Consider the following 15,000-nt stretch of genomic DNA (forward strand, 5'->3'; position numbering starts at 1 on the left):
CAGTGTAAAAACTGGGTCTTTACTGGATCATTTCAAGATTTAAACCGCAACCATCTACTACAGGAGCTTTACTCATTTTGTAGATGGCTGATAAGTGGGCCTAGTACTGACATCAACGCCAGTAACAAGTCAGACGAAATCCACAAGCGAGCAATGAGCTTGGCACAAACTGCAGTAAGTATGTTCCTCACTGACAGACAAAAAAGCAACACCAAGTCTAAAGTAATCAAATCTTCTAGGGACATGCCTCAACAACTGGCAGCTGGCTTGGCTCTACGCCAATCTATCAGAAGCAAAGAGATCGTAAATATGCTTCATGGTTTTGGAATGAGTGTTGAGTACAACAGGTTACTTAGAATTGAAGCCCAAATAGAACAAAGTGCTCTTGAGCGCATGAATCAACATAGCAGAATGTACCTCCTCGAGAATGTTGTGAAAAAGAGACATGTATTTTTCGCAATCGACAACGCTGATTTTGCAGAGGATACTCATGATGGAAAACACACACTTCACAGCACCGCAATGGCTATCTACCAGAAGACGGACCCTAGAGACACAACTCCACAGATAAGGTTATTTAACAAGCCTTTTAAAATATCATAGATATTGGTTGATCATTTTTACATTTTTTGTTACTTTTTTCAGCTCCTTAATATCTCATTGATTTAATTTCTGTTTTACCGCCGTCCCATCATGATTTACGGCGAAATAACAAGTGAATTCTTCTGAGCACCCCAAAGTGTTTCACAAAAGTTACATTTTGGATTTAGACTCGTTTTCATGCTTTAGGTCACGTGATCACAATTTCCAGCTAAAAGTGTGTGTAATGCTAGAGTAAAGCTATTCTTACAATTTGGTGAAGAAATATTGACATATAAGAGGGAATAAAGACGATTTAAGATGTAGCCTCGTTTCCATGCTAATATTCTATGAGACGTGTTTTAATCCCCCGTGAATCGTGCCGGTGAGGGTAACAAAGTTGCCGACAACATTTTTCATGTTCACTAAGGTCCCCTCAACATATCTCGACCAGTGGCTTGCTTTAAGCATTAATTTCCCACGAGACTTAATTTTACGACACTAAAACCTAAAAATCTGCAACTTCCTCGACATCACCCTAAACCTCACGGACGGAACCAACTATCCATACAGAGAGCCGAACAACGAAACTCTGTACATCGACAGCAACTCCAACCATCCACCTACAATAATAAAACACCCACCTGCAGCCATCGGCCGACGAATCTCCGACATTTCCTCTAAACAAAGAACTCTTCAACAAAGCCAAATCACAGTACGCAAGTGAACTTAAACAAAGTGGACGCAACAAAAAATTAATGTACACTGTGAACGCAAGAAACCTGTAACTCACACCGCACAGAACAGCCGCAAGAAAGACTTGGTTTATTCCGCCCTACAGCATGAACATACAAACAAACATTGGCAGAGAGTTCCTGAACCTCGTCGCCAAACATTTTCCGAAAAATCATCGGTACAACAAGATCTTCAAAACAACATAAAAGTCAGTTATAGCTGCACAGAAAACGTACAAACCATAATTAAGAAGCACAACAGAAAAATCCTCCAATCAAGCAAGACACCCTCCATGGAAAGCAATTGAAACTGCAGGAAGAAAAACGACTGCCTTCTGAAAAACAACTGTCTGACCTCAAGCATTGTCTACAACGCCAACGTAACAACAGAAAGCGACCCCATCGGAAAGAACTACATTGGACTAAAAGAAGGAACTTTTAAACAACGTTACACGCAGCACAAACTTTCTTTTTGGAACAGAAACTATTCAAACAGCACGGAACTATCAAAACATATCTGGACACTCAAAGACAACAGTATAAAGTGTGAAACTTGATTTTTGCAAAACAGTACTCAATACGTAGAAGTAGAGCGAAGTATATATTGAAGAAAAAAACAAGAAGTAAAACTACAAGTTCATCCCTACAAGCCTGTTTCGTGGTCACCCACTTATCAGGGGATTGAATGAGAATTAACTTTACCACCGCTTATATACAATACAATTTGTCTAATTTATGCAGCGCGAAATTGACAGTTTAGTTGTTGCGTAGGAGGGCTTTGTTTCTGTGGCGGCAAGAAGACACAAGTTTATTACGTTTGTTTAGTGTCGATAGTTCGGGTCTGCAGATGATTAGAAATTTTTCTTTGAGGCAGAGGTTACATCTTTTACTTGAGCTGTTGTACGGCGAGTGCGATGAGAGAATGCTCCAGGAAATAAAGTGCTTGATGTTGTTGTCTTTGAGGGTCCAGATGTGCTTGCTGACTTTGGTGGAGTTTCTGTGTTTAGCATGGCGGAATGATGCGGTTTGGTTTCTGTATCTTGTTTTGAAGTCGTTCTCTGTGAGTCTGATGTACGTTTCTGTCGTGTTGTTGTCTTTGCGTGTAACGGTGGCTTGGTAGATTACTGACGATTGCAGGCAGTTTCCGTCGAGCGGGCATATGTTCTTTTGTTGGCAGTTGCATGTCTTGTTTTTATTAATGGTAGCGGCAGCGGTGGCGGGATCATCAGTCTGTATAGGTGCAGTTAGGATGCGTTTGTTATGGTTGTCGATTATTTGTTTCGATCGTGTTCTTCAAGCAGCTGTAACTGATCTTGATGGTGTTTCAGTTGAAGATTTTTCTGAGCTTATGATTTTTGAGAAAGTGCTTGTCTACTAGGGCGGGGAATTTAAGTCTGATGTTGGTACTGGTGTTCTTGCTAAAAGGAGGCTTGAACCAGAGGATGTTGTGTTGTCGGTTTTTCCATTTGCTTGCTTTGACTGGTTCGTACTGAAGAGTGTAGTGGTATCCACTTTCGTCGAGTGCTTCCTGGTAAGGAGGTGCGGCTTGGTCAAAGGATGCTTTGTCAGATGGTAGAGACCACAGTCGTTGGTTGATGCCGGCAGGAATTTTCTTTGTAGTGATTGGCGGGTGGTTGCTCTCGCAGTGAACGTATTGCAGTGAAGTATTCGGCTTTGTAAATGGTTGATAAGTGCTTCGGTTAAGGTTAAATGTGACGTCTAGGAAGTAGATTATTTGTTTGTTAGCTTCTATGGTGGTGCGTACTCCGTGATTATTAAAGATGCGGAATATTTCTTTCTTGATGTTCTCTGTGTCTCTAGGTGTGGCGCTAGTGATGGCTAGTCCGTTGTCTCGGTAAAGTCCTACATTTATATTAAGATCCTGGAGTTGGGAGAGGAGAAAGCTTCCCATTGTTACGTCGAATGTTGCATTACCTTTGTTTTGCCAGGGTATGTGCTTGTGGATTAAGACGTTGCAAGGTAAATTACATTTTTGGATGAACAGGACACATTTTGTCGGATAGGATATTGCCTACCTGTGGCAGAGCTTCGAAATTTAGAAGAATGAAGTAGGAAATTCTTACACAAATCACACCTATTTTTATCACATTTAAAGTAACTGCCTTTATTGACCATCTGATTAACAGCAGAGCTTGGTCGAAATTTAGATGGCGCTAGAATTTCTTTGAGATTTTTGGTTCGGCGGTAAGCAGGGAAAACAGATTTAGCTGGAAATTTTTCTGTGATTTGAGGTGACGATCTTAATAAATGAAAGTGCTTCTTAATGATGTTTTGAAAGTGTGGCAAAATGGGATTATAATCGAGTACCAGAGGAGTACTGTTTTGCTAGCTTTCATCTTTTTGCTTAAAAGTTCCGATCTGGGAATTTTAAAAGCCTTATCAAACTGTTTGTCAACTAAATCTGCGGGGTAATTTTGCAACTTGAGATATCCTTTGTATTCTTCACATCTAGAAATTATCAGTGGAACAATTGCGCTTAATTCTCAAGGCTACACCATAAGGAATTGCTCTTTTGCAATGTAACGGGTGTGAACTAGAAAACGGCAAATAAAGGTGGCTGTCAGTAGGCTTAGAATAAATGTCAGTAACAATTAACCCATCCTTAAGGTCTAATGTAAGATCCAAAACATGCAAAAAACTATCGGAATAAACCAATTCAAATTTGATGGTGGGGTACAGGGAATTAATGTAATCAGTGAATTCAAGCAATTTAGGCAAACCTTGGGTCCAGAGGTCGAAAAGATCATCTCTACACCTCCACCAGAGCATCGGTCTCAAGCTCCCTTCTAATTTGGCTTTCTCATTGATTATGCCCATTGCTAAGTCCACATAACTACATGCATTTTTCGGTCCCATGGCCGTACCATGTTTTTTTTACAAAATCTTGTTCGGAAAAATGGCAATTGTTAACACGGAGACGAATTTCAACACCCTCAGCTATGCAATCAGTAGAGGGAAATTTAAAAGATGTAGAATCAAGGGCCTTCCTAACAGCGGTAATACCCAAGTTGTTGTCAATATTAGGAAACATTGACACCACATCCCAGGAAACGAGCAGAGAACCTACTGGGAGTGGACCTTTTGCATTCAAGGCTTGTATCTTGTTGATTAAATCAGTAGAGTCCTTAATGAACGATGGAAAGTTCTGGGAAACTGGCTTAAGGTAGAATTATGTAAAAGCAGAGAGTCGTTCAATAGCTGTACCACGACAAGATGTAATGAGGCGGAGTGGATTGTCTCTTTTGTGTGTCTTAAGGTAATTCCTTAGTATTGTATTGTGCTTCCTTACTGCGCACAATTTTCGCGTCATTAGCGCGCGCACATGAGCACGTGCGCATACAAAACGTAAGAGATTTCGCTCAAACTAAACCCGATAGCGAAATAAATGCTCCTTTTCTCTCAAACGAGCGCGGTGACCCCCGATTTTTTTTTAAGGTATTTGCTAAGAACATTCTAATAAAGAACATATTTGAAGAAGAAAAAAAGTTTGATAGTAGAACATGAAATTTTTTTGGAAAACAGTTCCGTACTGGGTGTATTTTACCCAAGGCGAGGACTTCAAGCTAACTACGGAACTGTCCCAAAAAGTGCAATATTCCCACAACCAGGGAATCAAAGTCGGCGTAAATGAAGCATTACTGTTTATGTAAATAAAAGAAGCTTTATTTTCAAAATAAAATTTTGCGTCTTTGAAGTAACCAAGACCTAATTCTGTATGAAGGTGATCCGAATTTTTAACGCGAAAACAGTAAAAATACCCCATTTTAAGAGCCTGCTGATGCGTAAACAAGCACGGTGACCCCATTTTTTTATTGCATTTTTTTAATGTTCATATCATGAATGTTAATTATGCCAAGTTTCCAAAAAAGTTTGATAGTAGAACAATTTCAAGGGAATTACCTTAACATTTCCAAAAGCTACCACCGGTTTGGCTCTAAATTTGTAATCCACATGGCAATCTCCTGACTAATCTGCCCTTCAGAAAGCCATTTAATGCATTAAAATGGTTACTCGTGAAACCTAAACCTCTGTGAAGTCATAGTTATTGCTCCTCAATCGATTCAACTGGCTCAATGGGATCGACGCAAGGCCAGAGTTGAACCTGGGTCACAGAGATGGGAGACATGATTGATGACCACTAAACCACCCTGACTCCCCACATATATATATATATATATATATATATATATACATACATAAACAGAAAGGTGAAACCCTTATCTTTAAGTCGAAGAGTGCTCTACAATCGTGGAGCTTTATAATTAAGACACTACAGAACTGTTTCGAATGGGCCTGATGGTCCTCTCTCGTCAGGTGCATGAAACACTGACAGACTAACGTTCCTTTTATAAGTTGGTGGTTCAAGCATGCTTTATCAAATATTTGGTTGTGTGCCAACACTCACTCGCCGGTTCGTTCCTTTTGTTCAGGGTGCACGCTCCTGGTTTACATATGATGTAAATGTTTCTGTTATGCAAAGATTACATCTCTTTGTTACATTTGAATACGGCCTGGCGCGAGCCATTACTTTTCAGGTTACAGCAAATACCATTTTGGTGTCCTTTAGGGACCAGATGTGTTTGCTCATCTTGGTTGCGTTCCTTTTGTTCTCATTTCTAAATGAAGCCGTGTGGTTTCGGAATCTTGTTTTGAACTGGTTTGCGGTAAGTCCAATGTATTTTTTGTTTCCCATGGCGCTTCCAACTGTGGCTTGGTAGACCACGTTTTGGATTAAGCAATCACCACTGAACGGACAAGAATGTTTGTCTCTGCAATTGCATGATTTTTCTTGTGATTGAGAATTATTCACAAGGGAGGACTTGTTGTGGGCGCTGATTTTTCTTTCCAAATTTGGCATGCACGAATAGCTCACTTGCAAATGTTCCTGTTAAAGATTTCTCTTAGCAGGTGCCCTGGTGAAAAGGATTCTTTTACGATACATAAAAACTTCTTTCCCACGTTAGTAGCAACGTTCGTACTGAAGGGTGGGTTATACCACGTTGTATTTCGGCGTCTGGTTCTCTCCTCACTGCGCTTCTGGTCTTTAGTTGTTGCATCAAATTTCAATTGGTCTTTGCAACCGCTTTTTTCTCACGCTTGCTGATATATAGGTGCCGCTTTGTCGAAGGATTCCTTGTTCGATGAAATTTCGCTAAGCCTTTTATTGATCGCCAGGGGAATGCTCTTTAGGATGGAATGTGGATGATTACTTTCACGGTGCACATAAAGCGATGTGTTGTTAGGCTTTGCGTACGGCTCGTAAGATCCTTTGTCTAGGTTCATTGTGACGTCGAGAAAGTTGACGATCTTCTTATTTGCTTCAATAGTTATTTTTAAGCCATTGTTTCTGAACACTTTGCAAATATCTTTCTTGATTTCTTCGATCTCTTTTGTTGTTTGTTGGAATGCGCCTAGGCCGTCATCTCTGTACAAGCCTATTTGTTTTCTGATGCCTTCCGGTAGTTGGTTTAACAAGTAAGATCCCACTAGTTCACAGGTTTCTGCGCCGTCAAATGAGCCCATTGTTACATCAAATGGGGCTGTTGAATGCTTCTTGTTCCATGGGGTGTTGTAGTAGAACAATAGTGATTGCTTAGTGTGAAAAATAAGTTTTCTATCTTCTGCGGAGATTTCGGTATAGGAAGCCGCAAAAGATAGGGCGTTGTTTAGAAGCTTACGTCAAATGGGCTGTGTAGAAGTTTACAATATCGAAGGCGATGAACGAGTGTTGGTCTTTGTTAGGGATATTGATGAACCAGTCGAGGGTCGCCCTTGTGTTTTTCCATTGGTGAACGTTGGTTTTGTTGATAATGGCTTTGTTTATCTTGTCAAGGATTTGCTTATTTACTTTGCCTAACTCTGATTTGGTTGGATTAATCAGGCGGCATGTGGGGTTGTTCTGAAAATTATCCTTGTGGTCTTTCAAGGTGATAAATGATTCTTTAGGTGCCAGTGTTTCAACTTTGTCGTTTATCTTCAGGATTAAGGCGAAAACTTTTGCTTCGGTGTCAATATGCATTTCCACGTTAACGGGGGCTTTCTTGTACTCCTTCTCTATGTTTTTCTTCAGCAGTGTTTTATAATCGTTGGTATTCATCTTGTAAAAATTCGAAGTTTTGTACGCTGGTATGTACAGGTTGTCGTCCTCGACATGCTCTGATAGTCTTTTTCTGGAATTCGGACGGGCATGGCGCTTTGAATTCGATGTTTTGGATAAGGTTGGTCATCTTAGCTTCAAATTCATTGAGTTCAGGAGCTTGTGGTGGTATTTTCTTTGAGTTAAAGCCATATGTCTCGCAGTGGTCGGACGCTGTGGATGGATTAAGGAAGTGGTAGGCGCGCCAGCGCATTCTGTCTATAAGCTTCTCCGTCATTTCAATCAGTTTTTTCAGGTATTCCTTGTTAGATGGTATTGGTATGTTCTTGGTCAAACAGATAAAATTAAACCTTTCCATGTCAGCTCGTGATAATAGAGTGCTCAACTTGCGGAGCACATACAGAAATGTGAAAGTCTCGAAGAGTGCTCTAGAATAGTGGAGCTTTATAATTAATTGTTTAGCAAAGGAAAATTAGAACATTTAAACACTACAGAATTGTTTCGAAAGGGCCTCATGGTCCTCTCTCGTCAGGTTCATGAAACACTGACAGACTAACGTTCCTTTTATAAGTTGGTGGTTCAAGCATGCTTTATCAAATATTTGGTTGTGTGCCAGCACTCACTCGCCAGTTCATTCCTTTTGTTCAGGGTGCCCGCTCCCAGTTTACATATGATGTAAGTTTTTTCTGTTATGCAAAGATTACATCTCTTTGTTACATTTGAATACGGCCTGGTGCGAGCCATTACTTTCCAGGTTACAGCAAATTCCGTTTTGGTGTCGTTTACGGACCAGACGTGTTTGGTCAACTCGGTTTCATTCCTTTTGTTCTCATTTCTAAATGAAGCCATGTGGTTTCGGAAAGACCAGCGGTTACAAAGACCAATTGAAATTTGATGCAACAACTAAGTGAGGAGTGAACCAGACGCCGAAATATAATGTGGTATAACCCACCCTTCAGTAAGAACGTTGCTACTAACGTGGGAAAGAAATTTTTACGTATTGTAAAGAATCCTTTTCACCGGGGCACCCGAGAGAGATGTAATCTTTGCATAACGGAAAAATTTTACATCATATGTAAACCAGGAGTGGGCACCCTGAACAAAAGGAATGAACTGGTGAGTGCATGCCGGCACACAACCAAATATTTGATAAAGCATGCTTGAACCACCAACTTATAAAAGGAACAATAGTCAGTCAGTGTTTCATGCACCTGACGAGAGAGGACCATCAGGCCCTTTCGAAACAGTTCTGTAGTATTTTAATGTTTTAATTTTCCTTTCCTATACAATTAATTATATACATACAGATATATATATATATATATATATATATTTATAATTATTTTTTTTTTATCCTTAGATTTTTAACTTCTACTCTATTTTAAAAAAATTTTAACTGACGAAGGCCGAAGGGCCGAAACGTTTTTATATATATAACGTTTATTTTTATATATATATATATATATATATATACAGTATGACTTCACAGAGATTTAGGTTTCACGAGTAATCATGGTTTTAATGCTACAGAACTGTTTCATATCGTACAAGTACCGCACTCATCAGGCAATTTTAACGACTGAACTGTTGAAATTGGAAAGCTGGCAGTTAAATACGGAAATTTGATGGTTGCTATAGTAAATGCATTACATTTAAGGAGCTGCTAGGTAACAAAACGTGATATAAGGGGATTATATGTCGGTATTTTAAATTTACGTTACTCTAAAGTTCCGGAGTACATATCAGTTTCTGTGGGGGCATGAACTTGCTAATTTGCTTCTTCTATTAAGGCTACAGAGCTCTCTCTTACATATGATTATGAACTTTTCATTCAGACGACGACTACATTTCTTGCTAATGTTGCTGTAGGGTCTACATTTTTTAAGACATTTTAATTTGAAATGGCTTCATTGCATCTTGTAAGTTCCTAACATGTTGGGAAAGCTCTGTCTCATTTTTTCTGTTTGAATATCGAAAGGATGTTTTGTGATTCCTGTAGCGTTCCTTGAAGTTTGTGGCTAGTTCAACATAGGTTTCAGTTGTTGTCTCGGTGATAACTGTGGCTTGATAGATTACGTTAGTTTGAAGGTATTTTCCTTCGAGTGGGCAATTGCAGGTGTCAGGTTGCGGTGCTGGTGTATTTGCATCTGACAGAATGTGTTTGTTGTGTGACGATATGATGGATTTCATGTTTGGCATACATGAGTAGCTTAGCTTGAGTGAGTGTCTGTTGAAAATCTTGTAGAGCGGATGGTTGTTCTGGAAGCATTTTTCGACGACATGTAGGAATTTTCTACCAAGGTTGGTTTTAACATTTGAATCGAAAGGGGGATTGTACCTTGTAATCTCCATTTTTCTCTTTCTTCTGTTCTTCAGAGCCGGCTCTGGATTGTATGTTAGTTTGTGATCATATCCACTTTCTTTGAGTGTGTGTTGGTAAGGGGCAATTGATTCGTCAAATACTTCTTTGCTGGATGAAATGTTAGTTAGTCTTTTGTTGATGTTGAGTGGTATGTTTTTCAGTAATGTTGGGGGGTGGTCGCTTTGCCGGTGGACATACGATAGTTTGTTGTTGGGCTTCATGTATGGTTTGTAGCTTCCATCTGTAAGGTCAAAGGTTACGTCAAGAAAGTGGACGATTTTTTTGTTGGCATCATAATCTTTGGGCCATTTCATTGAAACACATTGCTGACTTCTTTTTTGGTTTTTTTCAATTTCTTTTGGGGTGGCTTTGCAGACTGCAAGACCATCGTCACGGTACAGTCCAATTTCATCTTTGAATTTGGATGCGATCAAGGAGAGCATGTAAGTTCCTATCAATTCTCATGTTTCTGCTCCGTTGTATGAGCCCATTGTAACATCAAACATGTCGTTTGTGCTCTTCTTGGCCCATAGAGCGATGTTTTCGCGTGGATGATGATTTGGCGGTCCTGTTGGGTTATTGTAGTGAATTTGGAGGCATAATCTAATGCTTTCAGTAGCAGGTCTTCAGATATGGATAGATAGAAGTCGCACATGTCAAAGGTGATAAATGCATGCTTTTCCTTTTCTGGGATTGCCTTGAACCACTCTATGGTGTTGTTAGTGCTTTTCCACAGGTTCACTTTGGTTGTATGAATGACCTCTTTGTTTATGTGGTCAAGGATGTTTTTGCTGATGATGCCCGTTAAAACTAACCCTGGTTGAAAATTCTTACATATTGTCGAAAAATGCTTCCAGAAAAACCATCGGCTCTACAAGATTTTCAACAAGACACACTCATTTGCATTTCTACAGATTACGGGGAAGGGATTTTTTTGTCTCCCTTTGCTCTTGCAAAGTACGTTGGCATTAGAAATTGAAAAATAAAAATCGACTGAAACTGCGCATCATGAAAAAAACTAAGAATTCCGTTCTGACTTCTGCTTCCGGTAGTTATGCAACGTGCGGTGTGAAAGCAACAAACAGAAAATAATTTTGCCCGATAAATCAATGAAGACAGTTTCAATTGAGTTGTATCAGAATAGCATTACACTACACACACAGATCAATTAAAGTTAAGAATATGATATTAATCACTATTGAAGCTTATACAATCATCTTTGCACAGTAAACAAAAAACTGGTCGTATTCTGGGCACTCAGTGAAAAATTTGTTGATGATTCTGGACTCCATTACTCTAGAAACAGTACAGTTCACGACGAAGTGAAAATAATTGTTCTAACCACTTGAACACAACACATCACGATTTACAAACCCTTTCTTCAACAGTGGCCATTTTAGTTTGCAGTGAAAAGTGTAAATATTAGTCATGAAAATCTCAATCACCTGAACAGAACAGCACACTCTGCAGATGATCCTAGAGCTTAACACCCCCCCCAAAACTTGCATTGTAAAGCTTAATTATTCGGTTTCCTTTTGTTATGCTTTGTCTTCCGTAAACTAATAAGCATGTTGCAAAAATTGAAATTATTTTTTAACTGGCCATGGTCAGATACTGGTACCGGTTGGATACAAGGCAACATACTGTACTGGCAATCAATATGATTTTTACCTTGATACTCATACAGTTGGTCTGTCACTATCGAGGTTTGCTGGGATTAATTAATTCAGATTCAAGTTTAAAAGCTGAAGAAGTCTTGAGTAACTTACACCCTTAACTTCAACATAAAATCTCAAACAGAATTGACATCTACAGCTAGGGCTTTGATGGACCAGAAAAATGACAAAACCACTATTTTACCTAAAAAGGTCGTCTGTGACAAGAAGAATCTCCACTGCCATTGCTTCATTGGCCTTTTCAATGGGATCAATCCTGCGAATTTTAACAGTAGGAAACATCCTTATTATAGCATCGGCTCAGAAGAAAGACAATGAATGAATAGTTCATGTAGTCATAGGACAAAAATCACGTTTTTCCTTTTTAACCTTATTTATGTGACATACTAATGTGTTCTCAGCATTAAAGAACACACAAGAGCCATGTCGATTCATTTACAGGTCAAAACTTGTGAAGGTTTATAAACTGCCTTCATCAAGCAACCCTGATAAAGGAAGAAGCCGAAATGCAAAAGACCCTTTTTTCTATGCAATTATCCTTGACCCAACACCTTTTGGCATTCACTCTGCATTTGATCACAGATAATTATATGGCTTTGCTTCTTAACTTCGTGCTCACGAGTGTCCCATAGACTTTTTGGGTACCTACACCGTTCTTAAAAATGTTAATCTTTTGTTGTTTATGCGATAAATTCAGTGTGTAAATTTATGTCTTTTCCAGGTGTATGCAATAATTTATCGCTAGTTTCTCTGCTTTGCAGTCTCTCCTGTGTTAGCGAGAGTACTTTCCCTACTTCTATTAGCACCCTCTCTCTCCTGTAGCCACAAGAAACACTACTGTGAATATTCTAATATCCTCTTTGAGTGTGTCTGGGGATGAACAAAAGTTTCAAGCCCTAGACAAACAGAATGCTACATTTCAATACTGTGTGTGCCTGTGTCCATTGCAGGAGTGGATTGATGGTTATCAGAAGGTTTCTGGTAAACACTGGTGCTGATGTTGCCTGTTGAATCCTTTATACTTCCTTGGTGTCAAGGAAGTTAAATGGGTTATGGGAGATTTAATAACGAAGGTTTTAGATAAACAAATTCGTAATGCTTGTGAAAAAACCTGTCATTTTTTTCTTTATTTTAATTGATTTTGGTCTATTTTATTTACAAAAACAGCAACACAGAAAAACTAGTGCAAGTACATTACAATACTAACGCTACTTACTATTGCCATTTAAAAGAGATACAAGTACAAGTATGGGTCGTCTAAGAATGACACAAAGGAAGAAGAATACTAAACTACAAACAATCATTAAAAAGCGTCTTTACAATGCTGATAGCAAAGACTGCAATTTATTATTATGAACGTCAAGAGAGTTACAGCTTTATGCTATCCGTGACTCTAATTTGTATATATACTTCATTTTCTCAATCAACAATGGCAGTGAAGGTTTTAAAGACAAGCTGCAACACTAATAGACAATTTGTTTGCCAAGGAGAATAAGGTGATTGATCAGTTGAAGATCCTTTTCACAAATTCCAGAAGTTATGTCTGCAGCGCTCCAGACATTTACATAAATACCATATCCTTTTAACCAGTTCGTCACTGATAGCCATAAGCAACAAGCAAACTCACAGTAAATAAATAAATGCGCCAGGGACTTGTCCGACAGGCCACAAAAGGGACACAAAGGTGTTGTTGTTTTAGCCATTTTATGTAGAATATTGTTTGTATAGGCAATTCTGTTTAACAGTTTGTATTGAAATTCCCTGGCCTTAGATTCTTGGGTTGTTTTTCTAGGAAGGATGTATATCTCATGCCAAGGCAGCTCAAGCAATGAATATAACTCCTCATAACAGCATTTTGCAGTTGGTTCAATCTCATATACACCTTATTCATAAATGGCGGCCACATGGAATAGCCTGGATTCGAATGCCTGAAAGCGAGGCTTGGTAGGCCACGGCTCACAGATCAAAACAAACAAGAGGATACAAGTAGCCTATACTCGGGCCTGCAAAAGTACAGTGAGTGGTGTATGGTTAATTTAGCACTAAAGAAAAGAAAAGAGAGAAGTTTGTCCTTCTCACATCGGCCTTACATTGCGATTCTCATTATGTGACTGTGTATGTAGTGAATACCTGGACCCAGATTATCTTCATTACAGGTGGTGACAATGACCACTGGACCATGGAAACGAGGTAAAAATAGTGTATTTATTCCAAAGTGGCTAAGCACATTGTTTTTTACTGATGGATGGGTATTCTTGCTCAGTGTTTGAGAGAGGAAAAGCTAATTGAACGGTTTAAGATGAAACGAAATGACTCATGGAAACATCTTTTGCAGAAAAAAAATGAAAGATGTGAAAACATCTTTCCAAGATGACCAAACGTTCGTGCAGTGGTGCACGTAAAGGTCACTTTGGCATGTGCGCGACATGTGAAGATGTGCACTATATCTTAACACTTGAAAATACTTTCAGAAGTACAAAAGTTCCTTGAGGGTGGCCCTGTCAAAATAAATGTGTTATTTGCCAGCTGGAAGGTCCGTATAGGGAAAAACTGTGACGGAGGCCTTGAAATTGCTGCCCGAGGCCGCAGGCCGAGGGCAGCTTTTTCAAGAACGATGTCACAGTTTTTTGCTATATGGACCAACCCTTCGCTGGTAAATAACTTATTTTTCCTCTCTCTCTCCCACCCTCTCTGAAATCAATTGTTTTAATTGTTGATTCGCACCGTGCTTGACAGTGAATGCAGTATTAAAGTGACTTACAGACTGAACGTTTCAAAGAGAAATATTTTTTATTTGAGTGCTATTTCCAAACCTCTTGTCTAATGAAAAATAACCTCTGTATGTACAGTGTAAATGGAGTCGGTGTAAAAAAAAAAATTAAAATTTAAGGTCATCACAACAGCTCACGCAATCAAGGCTAGGATTCTGCCTGCCGTGAGCAGTCCGGATGAGAAAATTCTGCCCGCTCCTGGAATCAATCAGATTGCAGGATTTGTTGAATTCCGCCCACTCACGCATTGAGAAAAAAAATAAAAGAATTATAATTCTCTGTGACCAAATTTTGGGAAGTACCTATCAAAGACATACAGTAAGCAAAATCTATTGTACAACTTCCAAGTACATTACCATTATGACTTGGGCTGTATTGAATCTGAAAAATTGTGTTGAACGCTATGACTTCTGCAGGTAATTCTGTTAACATGAAATATGTTTGTCTGGATAAGCTGGATAAGGCAGTGTATAGAATGTATAGTTCATTTCCTACATTTATAATTGATAATTACAGGGAAGTAATTAATTTCCTATCATAATTATAATTATATAATAGCACATAGTGACATAGCTGCCTATTCACTACCAGCATTTGAGCCATACACTAAAACATCACCGTGACAGTTGTTTTACTAGGATCAACAGGATGTGAACCAGGATTTTAGGTTATGTCCCTGCAAAGGTTGAACTTACCGGTACCAGCCATGCGGTGGACCAGACTTTTAACAAGAAACTATTTCAAAAAACAAAAGTGTTTC

General features: G+C 39.0%; 1 protein-coding gene across 3 annotated transcripts in view; it reads right to left on the reverse strand.

Moving 5' to 3' along the window:
- Positions 1-15,000, reverse strand: part of LOC137974833 (protein pelota homolog) — a 307,290-nt gene that overhangs the window by 52,979 nt on the left and 239,311 nt on the right. For all 3 annotated transcript variants that reach the window (XM_068821825.1, XM_068821826.1, XM_068821828.1), the window contains exon 13: positions 11,654-11,725. In XM_068821825.1, coding sequence (XP_068677926.1) covers positions 11,654-11,725 — 72 coding nt within the window. The remainder of the gene's footprint in view (positions 1-11,653; positions 11,726-15,000) is intronic.

Source organism: Montipora foliosa, chromosome 11 (assembly GCF_036669935.1).
Source record: "Montipora foliosa isolate CH-2021 chromosome 11, ASM3666993v2, whole genome shotgun sequence".
NCBI lineage: Eukaryota > Metazoa > Cnidaria > Anthozoa > Scleractinia > Acroporidae > Montipora > Montipora foliosa.